Source organism: Oncorhynchus mykiss, chromosome 11 (assembly GCF_057628025.1).
Source record: "Oncorhynchus mykiss isolate SJ-2025 chromosome 11, ASM5762802v1, whole genome shotgun sequence".
NCBI lineage: Eukaryota > Metazoa > Chordata > Actinopteri > Salmoniformes > Salmonidae > Oncorhynchus > Oncorhynchus mykiss.
The window spans coordinates 24,764,326-24,780,854 of NC_143032.1; the positions used below are offsets into that span (position 1 = coordinate 24,764,326).

Here is a 16,529-nt window from a genome sequence, read left to right on the forward strand (position 1 = left end):
GGGGTCCAGAGAAACTGTGTCACTTCGGTGCTAATGGGCACCTGTCTTCATGTCTCATTGGACCATATCTAAGAGTAGGATTGCTGATCTAGGATCAGTTGAGCCTTTTCAGGTAATAATGAATCAAAGGGGAAATCTGATCCTAGATCAGCATTACTCTAAGTCTGTTGGTGAATATGGGCTATTGTTTTTAGTGAGGTAACAGCGTTGTTTTCCCAGGAAGAGGAGAAGCCTGCAGAGAAAAAGGATGAGGAGAAGAAAGAGGAAGAACCTAAGAAGGAGGAGGCTAAACCAGCAGGTAAGTTTGTTTGTTTTCATCTAGCATTTTCTCTTGCTTCTATATGATATTGAACTTGCTCAGTTTGTGTCATATAATACTCAAACACAAGGGGACAGAATTAAGACTTTTCATTGTTGGCGTCTTGGCTGTGGCATACCCTCTGTCCAGAAATGTTGCAGCCACAACATTAACGAAGTCTCATTCTACCCTCTTGTCTATCGATTTCCTGGAACTCCAGGAGATGTATGTTAACTGTGATCTCTGCTTTATTTTACCCAACAGTACTATATATAACAATGGGCTGGGTTTCAAGTAAAGAACAAAAACAAAGCAGAAGTTGAAGGTTTCTGGCAAAAAAAAGCGTATGTTTGATTTGGGATCCAGTTGAGTTTATTTTTGTGGAACTAACAGAGTATACTGCAAACAAAACATTTTTTGTTGATTACATTATTCCAAAAATACTTTTCCTTACACTGGGAATCTGGCAGACCTCTAAATTTGATTTTAACAAGGCCCAAACTCCCAAAGTGATTGTGACATGTGAAGCTTTCGCTCCCTGATTCTTCAATATCCTCTCTTTCTCTCAGGCTCTCATTCAAAGATAGTAACTTACTACTACATTTTACTCCATCATATCATTCAATTATTTTATTTAGTAACAACTAAATTTGATTCCATGATATAATTAAATTGGTTTGTTTATCCTATCATTCCAGTTAACTATTTCAATGCTGAGGTGAAAGATAAGCTAATGTTTGATCTACCTGTGTTGTTGAGACATGAGTGCTGGTTTGGGAAGTAGGGCACACATGACAGCCTGCTCCCTAGTCCATCTGTCTGTTCCTATACATCAGCAGCAGAAACAACACGTCCACTCCCTCGGCACCTTTTCTCTTTCACTAATCCACATCTCAGAGACACACATTGACACTCAGTGCATTCTAGAACAACAAATGCTTCATTTATGTAATGGCAGTAAGCAATTCCATTACTTTCAGGTGTTGTCATGTTGTTTTTCCCCTAAGTAATATATATTGAGTATACAAAGCATGCTCTTTCCATGACATAGACTGCCCAGGTGAAAGCTACGATCCCATATTGATGTCACTTGTTAAATCCACTTCAACCAGTGTAGATGAAGAGGAGGAGACAGGTTAAAGAAGGATATTTAAGCCGAGACAATTGAGACATGGATTGTGTATGTGTGCCATTCAGAGGGTGAATGGGACAGACAAAATATTTACATTCCTTTGAACGGGGTATGATAGTAGGTGCCAGGCGCACTTGTTTGAGTGTGTCAAGAACTGCAACCCTGCTGGGTTTTTCACGCTCAACGGTTTCCCGTGTGTATCAAGAATGGTCCACCACCCGATCCATCCAGCCAACTTGACACAACTTTGGGAAGCATTGGAGTCAACATGGGCCAGCATCCCTGTGGAACGCTTTGGACACCTTGTAGAGCCCATGCCCCAAAGCATTAAGGCTGTTCTGAGGGCAAAAAGGGATGCAACTCAATAATAGGAAGGTGTTCCTAATGTTTGGTATACTCAGTGTATGGTCTTAAGTTTCAGTCTCTACTCACGTTCTACACTGATCCACTGGCTCATATTATCTTTTGTATACTATCCATAGATCCTGCCCCAGCTCCAGCCCCAGCTCCAACCCCTGCTCCAGCCCCTGCCCCTACCCCAGCCCCGGCCGCTGCCCCAGCACCTGCACCTGCAGAAGGGGACAAACCCGCTGATGGGGCTGAAGGGTAAGAACATGAATAACACCTTGCTGTGAAACTGTCTATGGGCTATTAGTTCAGCCAGTACACCCCACAGGAACTGCCAAATAGGGGTAGTAGGACATCAAAGTTGTTAAAGACTGGGGCTGTTCATCTACTGAGATGAGATGTGTTAATAATAACCTCATTTTCTGTGTAAAATGAGAAAAAGCGTATACATGTTGTTGTCCGTACACAGCACAGTAACATGTAGACTAGTCTCTTCCCACAACTGCAGTGGCTGTGGCTGTTGCTTGTGGGAAGACAATAGTCTACATGTTTACAGTACTAAGGACAACGTAAGCCAAATTAGAAATAGACTATTAGTTCGGTGTAGGCCTATATTGTGTCTGCAGGCAGCTGCTTAGCAATGGCTTGATGTTTTCCCTCCTCACTACAGAATGACTTGCAGCTTGTGACTCCCAAAGTAGCTGAATAAGATTATGGGATTATGGGTATTTGTGATTTAAGGAGGTCAGGGGATGGGTGGCGGTAGTTCACGTGTAAGTTTTATTTGAAAAGGTTTTATTTGCTTTCTCTCTGTACTGTAGCTCATTTCTGACTTCAAAGAAGTAGGCTAACTTTTACAGTGGAATAGTCGCTGGTCTTGATTGAAAGAACTTGTATTCTGTATTTGGCTTCTGTAAAGGCTGATTTCACATACAGTGTGTGTGACTTGTGCTGAAATCCTATTTCCTTGTTGAGGTACAGCCAAGTAAAAACAGAACGAAAATCCCACCTGCTTCTATTTCTGGCTATACAGAGTAGTAAGCTCCATACCTCTTAATGTGTGTGTGTGTGTGTTTTCTTAAATGCTTCATCTGGTATAGAATTCTTATAAGATGCTAGTGGGAAATATCTTTAGGTACAGTGCAGAGAAACGAGAACCATTCCTGCAATGGAATTATTTATTTGATTTGATTTGACTGACCAAAGTGCCCTCTAGTGGCCTCATAGGTGGAATGTCAATAATAATTTTCATAATTAATAAACAGTATTTCAAAGAATATGCTGAAAATCCGCTGTTTCTATGTCAAACGGTTTTGTTATTTTTCAGTCTTCTGTGATGTATATAAAAGTGTAATATTGGGATGCAAACTCAACATTGAATACATTACAATTCTATATCTGACATGGTACAACCATGTATGTGATGTGTATACTTTTGTTTCAAAGTAGAATAAATATGATGTGTGAACCTGATTTAGCCCACTGCAAGTAAATTAAAAAGGGACAGATAAAATGTGAATACCAGTCCAGTGTAAATACAGCATCTTCTCAGAGTATATTAGGGATATACAGTACAGATGGAAACTATTCTTAGTTTCCTGGCACACCTGGCAATTACTTTTTAACCAACTAATCACTAGCACCAGGATTACCTCCAGTGCGCCTGGAGATAGCACGAGAGAGAGAGAGAAACGGCGATTATATTTGTTCCTAGTACTAAGATGGCAGGTGGGTGGTATGCTGCTGTGCTGAGTATGAATCAATAGGTCCCCATGGACAACACAGACATGGTGGTCCCACTGCGTTTACACAGGCAGCTCAATTCTGATCTTTTGCCAAATTATTGCCGATCTGATTGGTCAAAAGACCAATTAGCTGCAAAAGATCAGAATTGGGCAGACTTTGTAAACACAACCATAATGATTGCGAGGAGTTCTGTGAATTTAGCGAATGCAGCTCTGTACACCCAGGATCAAATCTAGGCCCTATCTAATACCATACTGTCGGGCCAGGTTTCCCGACTTAATTTGGCCCAGGGGTGGTTTAATTTGGCCCCCCAAGTTTTCTGTAGGAAACAAATCATATATTCTATACCAGTCAAAAGTTTGGACACACCTACTCATTCCAGGGTTCTTCTTTATTTTTTACTATTTTCTACATTGTAGAATAATAGTGAAGACATCAAAACTATTAAATAAAACATATGGAATCATGTAGTAACCAAAAAAGTGTTAAACAAATCAAAATATATTTTATATTTGAGATTCTTCAAAGTATCTACCCTTTGTCTGGATGACAGCTCAAAGCAAATCAAATCACATTTTATTGGTCACATACACGTGGTTAGCAGATGTTAATGCGAGTGTAGCGAAATGCTTGTGCTTCTAGTTCCGACAGTGCAGTAGTATCTAACAAGTAATCAAACAAATCCACAACAACTACCTTATACACACACATCTAAATTAATAAGAATATGTACATATAAATACAGTTGAAGTCAAAAGTTTACATACACTTAGGTTGGAGTCATTAAAACTTGTTTTTCAACCACTCCACAAATGTCTTGCTAACAAACTATAGATTTTGCAAGTCAGTTAGGACATCTACGTTGTGCATGATACAAGTAATTTTTGTTTACAGACAGATTATTGTTTACAGACAGATTATTTCACTTATAATTCACTGTGTCACAATTCCAGTGGGTCAGAAGTTTACATACACTAAGTTGACTGTGCCTTTAAACAGCTTGGGAAAATGATGTCATGGCTATAGAAGCTTCTGATTGGCGAATTGACATAATTATGAGTCAATTGGAGGTGTACCTGTGGATGTATTTCAAGGCCAACCTTCAAACTCAGTGCCTCTTTGCTTAACATCATGGGGAAATCTAAAAAATAAATCAGCCAAAAAATTGTAGACCTCCACATGACTGGTTCATCCTTGGGAGCAATTTCCAATCGCCTGATGGTACCACGTTCATCTGTACAAACAATAGTACGCAAGCATAAACACCATGGGACCACGCAGCCGTCATACCTTTCAGGAAGGAGACGCGTTCTGTCTCCTAGAGATGAACGTACTTTGGTGCGAAAAGTGCAAATCAATCCCAGAACAACAGCAAAGGACCTTGTGAAGATGCTGGAGGAAACAGGTACAAAAGTATCTCTATATCCACAGTAAAACGAATCCTATATCAACATAACCTGAAAGGCCGCTCAGCAAGGAAGAAGCCACTGCTCCAAAACCGTCATAAAAAAGCCAGACTACGGTTTGCAACTGCACATGGGGACAAAGATCATACTTTATGTAACAAAAATAGAACTGTTCATTCTTCAAATAAAGTGGTGATCCTAACTGACCTAAGACAGGGAATTTTTACTAGGATTAAATGTCAGAAATTGTGAAAAACTGAGTTTAAATGTATTTGGCTAAGCTGTATGTAAACTTCTGACTTCAACTGTATATGGATGATTGATGGCTGTTCGGCATAGGCAAGATGCAGTAGATGGTATAGAATACAGTTTATACATATGGGATGAGTAATGTAGGATATGTAGACATTATTAAAGTGGCATTATTTAAAGTGACTAGTGATACCTATATTAAATCCATTTATTAAATCTATTAAAGTGGCCAGATATATGAGTCTCTATGTTAGCAGCGGCCACTCTGTTAGTGATGGCTGTTTAACTGTCTGATGGCCTTGAGAGCTGTTTTCAGTCTCTCGGTACCAGCTTTGATGCACCTGTACTGACCTCGCCTTCTGGATGATAACGGAGTGAACAGTAGCTGGTTGTTGTCCATGATTATCTTTTTGGCCTTCCTGTGACATCGGGTGCTGTAGGTGTCCTGGAGGGAAGGTAGTTTGCCCCCGGGGATGCGTTGTGCAGACCGCACTAACCTCTGGAGAGCCTTGCGGGTCTGGGCAGAGCAGTTGCCATACCAGACGGTGATACAGCCCGACATCTGTAAAATTTGTGAGGGTTTTAGGTGACAAGACAAATTTCTTGCTGTCTGTGTGGGTGGACCATTTCAGTTTGTCCGTGATGTGTACGCCGAGGAACTTAAAACTTTCCACCTTCTCCACTACTGTCCCGTCGATGTGGATGGGGGGACGCTCCCTCTGCTGTTTCCTGAAGTCCACGATCATCTCCTTTGTTTTGTTGCTGTTGAGTGAGAGGTTATTCTCCTGACACCACACTCCGAAGGCCCTCACCTCCTTCTTGTAGGCCGTCTCGTCGTTGTTGGTAATCAAGCCTACCACTGTGGTGTCATCTGCAAACTTGATGATTGAGTTGGAGGCGGGGTCGAAAGCCCAGGACCCAGTTGCACAGGGCAGGGTCGAGTTAGAATTAGAGTAGTAATGGTCCAGAATGCTACCAACTTGTCACGCATTCGATATGTAGATAGAATTTAGGAAGCCTTGTTCTCAGATTAGGTTTGTTAAAATCCCCAGCTACAATAAATGCAGCCTCAGGGTATATGTTTCCAATTTAAATATAGTCCAGGGAAGTACTTTCAGCGCCGTCAAGGTATCTGCTTGGGGGGGGGGGGGGGGGGGGGGGGGGGGGGGGGTATACACGGCTCTGGCTATAATCGAAGAGAATTCTCTTGGTATACAATGCAGTCGGCATTTGATTGTAAGGAATTCTGGGGTCAGGTGAACAATAGGACTTGAGTTCCTGTATGTTGTTATGATTACACCATGAGTCGCTAATCATAAGGCATACACCCCTGCCTTTCTTCTTACCAGAGAGTGGTTGTTTCTGTCGGCGCAATGCGTGAAGAAACCGGGTGGCTGAACCGACTCTGACAACATGTCCCAAGTGAGCCATGTTTCTGTGAAACAGAGAATGTTACAATCTCTGATGTCCCTCTGGAAGGCAACTCGTGCCCTAATTTCGTCCACCTTGTTGTCTAGAGATTGGACATTGGCGAGTAATATGCTCAGAAGCGGTGGATGGTGTGCTCGCCTTCTAAGTCTGACCAGTAGGCCGCTCAGTCTGCCTCTCCTGCGGCGACAGCGTTGTTTTGGGTCGGCCTCTGGGATAAGATCCCATGTCCATGGTGGAGGTCCAAACAAAGTCTCTGCTTCGAGAAAGTCATATTCCTGGTCATAATGTTGGTCAAATGACATCGCTTTTGTATCCAGTAGTTCTTCTCGGCTGTATGTAATGACACGTGAGATTTTCTGGGCTAACAATGTAATATGGAAAAACTGCATAGTTTCCTAAGGACCTGAAGTGAGGCAACCATCTCTGTCGGCACCATCTAGCTTTTCACACTCTTGGTATTCTCTCAACAAGCTTCATGAGGTAGTCACCTGGAATGCATTTCAATTAACAGGTGTGCCTTGTTCATAGTTCATTTGTGGAATTTCTTTCCTTCTTAATGCGTCTGAGCCAATCAATTATGTTGTGGCTCGGAATGGGTGGTATACAGAGGATAGCCCTATTTGGTTAAAGTACAAGTCAATATTATGGCAAGAACAGCTGAAATAAGCAAAGAGAAACGACAGTCCATTATTACTTTAAAACATGAAGGTCAGTCAATCAGGAAAATGCCAAGAACTTTTAAAGTTTCTTCAAGTGCAGTCACAAAAACCATCAAGCGCTATGACGAAACTGGCTCTCATGAGGACCACCACAGGAAAGAAAGACCCAGAGTTACCTCTGCTGCAGAGGATAAATTCATTAGAGTCAACTGCACGTCAGATTGCAGCCCAAATAAATGCTTCACAGAGTTCAAGTAACAGACACATCTCAACATAAACTGTTCAGAGGATACTGGGGGTGAATAGTTATGCATGCTCAAGTTTTCAGTTCTATTGTCTTATTTCTTGTTTGTTTCACACCAAAAAATATTTAGCAACTTCAAAGTGGTAGGCATGTTGTGTAAATCAAATGATACAAACTCCCCAAAATCCATTTTAATTCCAGGTTGTAAGGCAACAAAATAGGAAAAATGCCAAGGAATGAATACTTTCGCAAGCCACTGTTTATATACACTACCGTTCAAATGTTTGGGGTCACTTAGAAATGTCAGTGACTCCGGGATGCTGGCCTTCTAGGCAGAGTTGCAAAGAAAAGGTCATATCTGACTGGCCAATAAAATATAATATTAAAATGGGCAAAAGGACAGACACTGGACAGAGGAACTCTGCCTAGAAGGCCAGCATCCCGGAGTCGCCTCTTCACCGTTGATGTTGAGACTGGTGTTTTGCGGGTACCATTTAATGAAGCTGCCAGTTGAGGACTTGTCTGTTTCTCAAACTAGACACTCTAATGTACTTGTCCTCTTGCTCAGTTTGGCACCGGGGCCTCCCACTCCTCTTTCTATTCTGTTTAAAGCCAATTTGCGCTGTTCTGTGAAGGGAGTTGTACACAGTGTCGTATGAGATCTTCAGTTTCTTGGCAATTTCTCACATGGAATAGCCTTCATTTCTCAGAACAAGAATAGACTGACGATTTTGAGCCTGTAATCAAACCCACAAATGCTGATGCTCCAGATACTCAACTAGTCTAAAGAAGGCCAGTTTTATTGCTTCTTTAATCAAAACAACAGTTTTCAGCTGTGCTAACATAATTGCAAAAGGGTTTTCTAATGATCAATTAGCCTTTTAAAATCATAAACTTGGATTAGCTAACACAACGTGCCATTGTAACACAGGAGTGATGGTTGCTGAAAATGGGCTTCTGTACACCTATGTAGATTTTTTTGCATAAAAATTTGTCATTTCCAGCTACTATAGTCGTTTACAACATTAACAATGTCTACACTGTATTTCTGATCAACTTTGTTATTTTAATAGACAAATGTGCTTTTCTTTCAAAATCAAGGGCATTTCTAAGTGACCCCAAACTTTTAAATGGTAGTGTATATATATATTTATATTATATATATATATATATATATATATATATATATATATAATATATATATGTGTGTATATGTATATGTAAAACAAGGTTGTCCACTATCGACATATTATTATTGCCATCAAAATGTTAGCTATTAAACTCAGATCCAACAATAATATCAAGGGGTTAGAAATCCAGGGTTTAAAAACAAAGGTGTCATTGTACGCTGATGATACATGTTTTCTTTTAAAACCACTTGGATCCTTACACAGCCTCATAGAGGATCTAGATACGTATTCTAACCTCTATTACGTATTGGATCGCAAACAAATACAACTTTTACATTACAGTGTAGTTTACCAATAAAATGGTCTAATGGTGATGTGGACATGCTCGGTATAGATATCCCAAAATAAATAAATGATCTCATTTATTTCTTAGCAAAAATAGGTAAGATCTTGCAACCATCAAAAGGAAAATACCAGTGTATTTGTGGAAAAATCATCCTGATTAACTCTTTAGTCATATCCAAGTTTACCTATTTGCTCATGGTCTTGTCTACATCTAGTGAACAGTTATTTAAATTATATGAGAAAAAATATTAAATTTTATTTGGAACGGCAAGCCAGACAAAATTAAACGGGCCTATTTATACAATGAATATGAATTCGCAGGGCAGACATTATTAAATATGAATGCTTTAGACCTCTCACTAAAGCCTTCAGTCATACAAAAGTTATACTTCAATCCAAACGGGTTCTCTAGCAAATTAATAAGAATGTCTCACCCCGTGTACAAGAATGGCCTTTTTCCCTTTATTCGGATTACAACCTCTAACTTTCTGTTATTTGAAAAGGAAATAATCTCCCAAATATCACTGTTTTTAAAACAAGCCATAGAAAGTCGGTTGCAATTTCAATTTAATTTACCTGAAAAAAACTGAAAAATAATGCAACAAATATTGTGGTTAAACTCAAACATACTAATAGATATTAAGTATAATATTTGTAAATTATATCATAAATACTGTAAGACTGATTGATTTATGTCACACATGCAGCTAACAAAAATATATGGAAATGTGTGCTCTACCCAAAATTACAACCAACTAATTGCAGCATTACTGCAAAAAATGGAAGAGGAAAGTGGAAGGGGAAAAAGTAGGGAATCTGTCTGTCGGCCCTGCATTAAATGCCATACTTGGTTAAAGAAAATGGTGATAATTCTTGCAACCAAAATATTGTTTTATATGGGGGATACAACCTTCTCAGCTCTGCAGATTTTGCTGTGGTGCTAGTTTTGGTACTGTCCATGTGTACAGTACAACTTTTACCTGGTGCTAACTCTGCAATATGGATGGTGTTATGAAATAGATGGGAGGGGTTGAATGGACCTGAAGGTTTGGAATAATAACAACTAATAACAACAAGATAACTCATGTAAAACATACTGTGTCCGTAAAACATATATAGGTTCAGAACTTTTGTGAAAGAAATACTGTAGATGGGAGAGGTTGAGGTTAGATAAAGGACAGGAGTAAAAACAAACCAAATATAACTATTGTATAAAAGACTGTGCCTGTAAAATGTATATAGAATGTATAAGCTGGAAGTAGAAGCCTAAGAAATGTTGTTCACTTGTTTACTCCAATTAGGGGAGGGGGGGTTTAGGGGAGGTTTAGAAAGTAATAAAGGAAAATATATATATATTTTTAAAGATGTGTGTGTGTGTGTGTGTGTGTGTGTGTGTGTGTACGTACGTGTATATATATGGATTCGATGCCTTCTTGGATTGCACTTCTAATGTAACTCATTTAAGTCAATATATATATATTTTTTTACATTGTTTGCAAACTGATATGTGACACTTATTAATGCAAAAATAACATGTAGAACAGGCAACAAAAAATATATATTTTCAATTTTTGACCGGTCACCACTGTACTGATGTAATCAGTAGCCCGCAAAAAAAGATCTCAGCACCTTACATGCAATATCTATTTAAGGAACATGCCATAACATTCATCCTCCTTTTATTTGAAAACAAATCATGTTCTTTAATTCTATTTGAATTCATTAGAACCCTGTTAAACAATTTGTCCTCTTGTCTCTTGATGCAGTGAAGAGCAGCCCCCTCCTCCACCTCCGCCGGTTGTGTACAGCAGGTATGCAGATGACACACTCCGGGAAGTTGTCAAACGGCTAAGAGACCGGACAAATACCTACAAAGAGAGAGCCATTGACCCCTATGCTACCACACCTGAAATCAGCCCCCCTATCAGTAAGTGGACCTACTGTAAACAGATGTTGTTGTGTCAATCAGTCAGTCAGTCAATCAATCAATCACTTTCGTTTTTGATTAGTTAGAGTTGTCTAATAAGGAACAGTATATGTATCATACTGTATATATATTGTACTTCAATACATATAGATCATGCTAAAATTTAGAAGGCCTGATATTCTCAATGATGAAGCCCAAATGTTAGACTATATAATTATAAACTCCTCTGCTATTCCATACCACTCATTCATAATGGTTTCTGCCTGTTTTCTACAGCCCCGGTCTTGAGGAAATCAGACTACCTGAGGAAGAAGGAGGCAGAGAGGATAAAAGCAGAGGAGGATGCAATAAAAAAAGCAGAAGCAGATGCGATAAAGGCAGTAGAGATGGCAAAGAAAAAGGAGGAGAAAGCAAAGGCAGATGCGGAGAAGAAGGAGGCAGAGCGGCTAAAGAAACAGGAGGAGGAGCAGGCAGCTAGAGATGCATCCATTTGTCCCATGATCAGCTTTTCCTTCATTGACACTACGCTCCAACCAGTTGAAGACGCCATGGACTCAGTGCTTGGTAACACCATAGATCCATTCACAGGTAGTGCTCAGTTACATACTAAAGTACACCTACACACTACACTACAGCTACACACTAGGTAGGCAGCTAGCGGTGAAGAGTGCTGGGCCAGTAACCGAAAGGCTGCTGGTTTGAATCTTCGAGCCGACTAGGTGAAAAATCTTTCGATATGCCTTTGATCAAGGCAATTATCCCTAATTGCTCTGGATAAGTGCATTTGCTAAATGACAAAAAATGAACAGCTTCATAATACAGTTATAATACAGTGCATTCACAAGGTATTCAGACCCCTTGACTTTTTACACATTTTGTTACGTGCCTGGTTTCCTCCAGACGTGACACTTGGCATTCAGGCCAAAGAGTTTAATATTGTTTCTCATGGTCTGAGAGTCCTTTAGGTGCCTTTTGGCAAACTCCAAGCGGATGCTCATCTGCCTTTTAACTTCTTATGGCTGTAGAGGCAGTATTGAGTAGCTTGGATGAAAGGTGTCCAGAGGTGCCCAGAGTAAATGGCCTGCTCCTCATTCCCAGTTGCTAATATATGCATATTATTATTAGTATTGGATAGAAAACACTCTGAAGTTTCTAAAACTGTTTGAATGATGTCTGTGAGTATAACAGAACTCATATGGCAGGCAAAAACCTGAGAAGAAATCCAAACAGGAAGTGAGAAATCTGAGGTTGGTCGATTTTCAACCCAGGCCCTATTGAATTCACAGTGGGATATGGATGACGTTGCACTTCCTAGGGCTTCCACTAGATGTCAACCATCTTTAGAAACTTGAATGAGGCTTCTACTGTGTTGTGGGCCTGAATAAGAGCTGAATGAGTCAGTTTACTGGCAGAGCCATTTCCTGGTCATGCACATTCCACATGATATCGACCTGCGTTCCATTGCTCCTCTACACACAAAGGAATTCTCCGTTTGGAACTTTAAGATTTATGATAAAATCATCCTGAAGATTGATTCTATACTTAGTTTGAAATGTTTCTAAGACCTCTAATGTAACTTTTTGAAGTTTTTGTCCGAAGTTATGGGGGACCTGCACAAGCGTTTGGATTTGTATACCTAAGCCCTAACAAAAGTAGCTACTTGGACATAAATAATGGTCATTATTGAACAAATCAAGCATTTATTGTGGAACTGCAATTCCTGGGAGTGCATTCTGATGAAGATCATCAAAGGTAAGGGAATATTTATAGTGTAATTTCTGATTTCTTTTGACTCCAACATGGCGGAAAATGTTATTTGTTTTCTGAGCGCCGTAAAGTTTTTTTGAAATCTGACACTGCGGTTGCATTAAGGAGAGGTATATCTATATTTCCATGTCTAACACTTGAATTTATCAACATTTATAATGAGTATTTCTGTAATGATGTGGCTCTCTGCAATATCACCGGATGTTTTTGGAACTAGTGAACGTAACGCGCCAATGTAAACTTTTTTTATATAAATATCAACTTTATCAAACAAAACATACATGTATTGTGTAACATGAAGTCCTATGAGTGTCATCTGATGAACATCATCAAAGGTTAGTGATTAATTTAATCTCTATTTGTGCTTTTTGTGACTCCTCTCTTTGGCTGGAAAAATGGCTGTGTTTTTCTGTGGCTTGGTGGTGACCTAACATAATCGTTTGTGGTGCTTTCGCTGTAAAGCCTATTTGAAATCGGACACTGTGGTGGGATTAACAACAACATTATCTTTAAAACGGTATAAGATACATGTATGTTTGAGGAATTTTAATTATGAGATTTCTGTTGTTTTGAATTTGGCGCTCTGCACTTTCACTGGCTGTTGTCATATCGATCCCGTTAACGGGATTGCAGCCATAAATTAATGAGGAGTGGCTTCCGTCTGGCAACCCTATAATAAAGGCCTGATTGGTGGAGTGCTGCAGAGATGGTTGTCTTTCTGAAACGTTCTTCCAAGCTCTGTCAGAGTGACCATCGGGTTCTTGGTCACCTCCCTGACAAAGGCCCTTCTTCATCGATTGCTCAGTTTGGCCGGGAGCCAGCTCTAGGAAGAGTCTCGGTGGTTCCAAACTTCTTCCCTTTAAGAATGAGAGAGGGCACTGTGTTCTTGGGGACCTTCAATGCTGCAGAAATGTTTTGGTACCCTTCCCCAGATCTGTGCCTCGACACAATCTTGTCCCGGAGCTCTACGGACAATTCCTTCAACCTCATGGCTTGATTTTTGCTCTGACATGCACTGTCAACTGTGGGACCTTATATAGACAGGTGTGTGCCTTTCCAAATCATGTCCAATCAATGAATTTACCACAGGTGGACTCCAATCAAGTTGTAGGAATATCTCAAGGATGATCAGTGGCAAAGGGTCTCATAGCAAAGGGTCTGAATACTTATGTAAATAAGCTATTTCAGTTTATTTTATTCTATATATTTGCAAACATTTCAAAAAACCTGTTTTTGCTTTGTCATTATGGGGTATTGTGTGTAGATTAATGAGGAAAACAATTAATTTAATCAATTTTAGAACAAGGCTGTAACGTAACAACATTTGAAAAAAGTGATGGGGTCGAATGCACTGTAGAGTTCACATGTTAGCATCACCTTTTCACCATTGCAGATTCAGATGTAACATTTGCAGTTTCACATGGGAAAAACATTTACATGTGAAAGCCTTTCAGATGTGAAAATCAAACTCTGACATGTGGAATTGCATTTTCGCATGCAAAAACTTTCAATGTGGAAATCAAACTCTCCCTTTGTTGAAATTTTGCATCCCCATGGAGTCACATTTATTTCACGAGATTGTTTTCCCATGTGTAGTTTCATGTTTTCACATGTTGATTTCACATGTTATCACGGAAATTAATGTGTTTTTTCTGTAAGGTTAGCTACACACTACACTACAGCTACAGCTGCACGCTACACTACAGCTACACACTACACTACAGTTGCACACTACACTACAGCTGCACACTACACTACAGCTGCACACTACACTACAGCTGCACACTACACTACAGCTGCACACTACACTACAGTTACACACTACACTACAGCTACACACTACACTCAGGTTTGGGTAGGTTACTTTCTATATGTAATCCGTTACAGAAATTGTAATCAGTAATGTAGCTTTTGGATTGCCCAAACTCAGTAATGTAATCTGATTACAGCTGTACACTACAGCAACACACTACACTACAGCTACACACTACAGCTACATACCACACAACTCTACAGCTGCACACTACACTACAACTACAGCTACACACCACACAACTCTACAGCTGCACACTTAACTACAGCTACACGACAGCTACACACTACACTACAGCCACATACTACATCTCAGCTACACACTACATTAGAGCTACACACTACAGTAACACATTGCACTATAGCAACACACTACACTAGAACTACACACTACAGTTACACACTATGCTACAGCTACACACTACAGTAAAACACTAAAGCTACACACTACAGTTACACACTGCACCACAGTTACACACTACAGTTACTCACCACACAGCAGCTACACACTACACTATAGTTACACTACAGTTACACACAACTGCTACACACTACAGTTACACACTACACTACAGTTACACACTACAGTTACACACTACAGCTACAGCTACACTACAGTAAAACACTAAAGCTACACACTACAGTTACACACTGCACCACAGTTACACACTACGCTACACACTACAGTTACACACTACGCTACAGCTACACACTACAGTAACACTAAAGCTACAAAGCTACACACTACAGCTACACATTACACTAAAGTTACACACTACAGTTACACACTTCAGCTACATACTACACACTACACTAAAGTTACACACTACAGCTACCCACTACACTAAAGTTACACACTACAGTTACACATTACATTAAAGTTACACACAACAGCTACACACTACAGCTAAAGTTACACACTACAGTTACACACTGCACTACAGTTACACACTACAGCCACACACTTCACTACAGCTACACACTGCACTACAGCTACACACTACACTACAGATACACACTGCACAACAGCTACACACTACAGCTACACACTACACTACAGTTAGACACTACAGTTACACACTAAACTACAGTTACAAACTAAACGACAGCTACACACTACAGCTACATACTGCACTACTGCTACATACTACACAACTCTACAACTGTACACTACAGCTACACACTACAGCTGCACACTACACAACAGCTGCACACTACACTACAGCTACACACTAAACTATAGCTACACACTACAGCTAAAGTTACACACTACAGTTACACACTCCACAACAGTTACATACTAGTTACACACTTCACAACAGCTACACACTGCACTACAGTTACACACTACAGCCACACACTTCACTACAGCTACACACTACACTACATATACACACTGCACAACAGCTGCACATTACAGCTACACACTACACTACAGTTACACTAAACTACAGTTACAAACTAAACGACAGCTACACACTACAGCTACATACTACACAACTCTACAGCTGTACACTACAGCTACACACTACACTACAGCTGTACACTACAACAACAACACAGTACACTACAGCTACACACTACACTACAGCTACACACTACACCACAGCTGTACACTACAGCTACACACTACAGCTACACACTACACTACATATACACACTGCACAACAGCTGCACATTACAGCTACACACTACACTACAGTTACACTAAACTACAGTTACAAACTAAACGACAGCTACACACTACAGCTACATACTACACAACTCTACAGCTGTACACTACAGCTACACACTACACTACAGCTGTACACTACAACAACAACACAGTACACTACAGCTACACACTACACTACAGCTACACACTACACCACAGCTGTACACTACAGCTACACACTACAGCTGCACACTACACTACAGCTACACACTGCACTACAGCTACACACTACAGTTACACACATCACTACAGCTACACACTGCACTACAGTTACATGGCACTACAGCTACACGCTATAGCTAAAATTACACACTACAG

At 40.0% G+C, this 16,529-nt stretch overlaps 1 protein-coding gene across 1 annotated transcript in view; it reads left to right on the forward strand.

Annotated features, from left to right (window-relative positions):
- The window catches only part of cngb3.1 (cyclic nucleotide gated channel subunit beta 3, tandem duplicate 1), a 37,583-nt gene that overhangs the window by 1,737 nt on the left and 19,317 nt on the right, over window positions 1–16,529 (forward strand). The window contains exons 2-5 of the mRNA XM_021622349.3: window positions 220–298; window positions 1,913–2,036; window positions 10,758–10,918; window positions 11,195–11,506. Of these exons, the coding sequence (XP_021478024.2) occupies window positions 220–298; window positions 1,913–2,036; window positions 10,758–10,918; window positions 11,195–11,506 (676 nt within the window). The remainder of the gene's footprint in view (window positions 1–219; window positions 299–1,912; window positions 2,037–10,757; window positions 10,919–11,194; window positions 11,507–16,529) is intronic.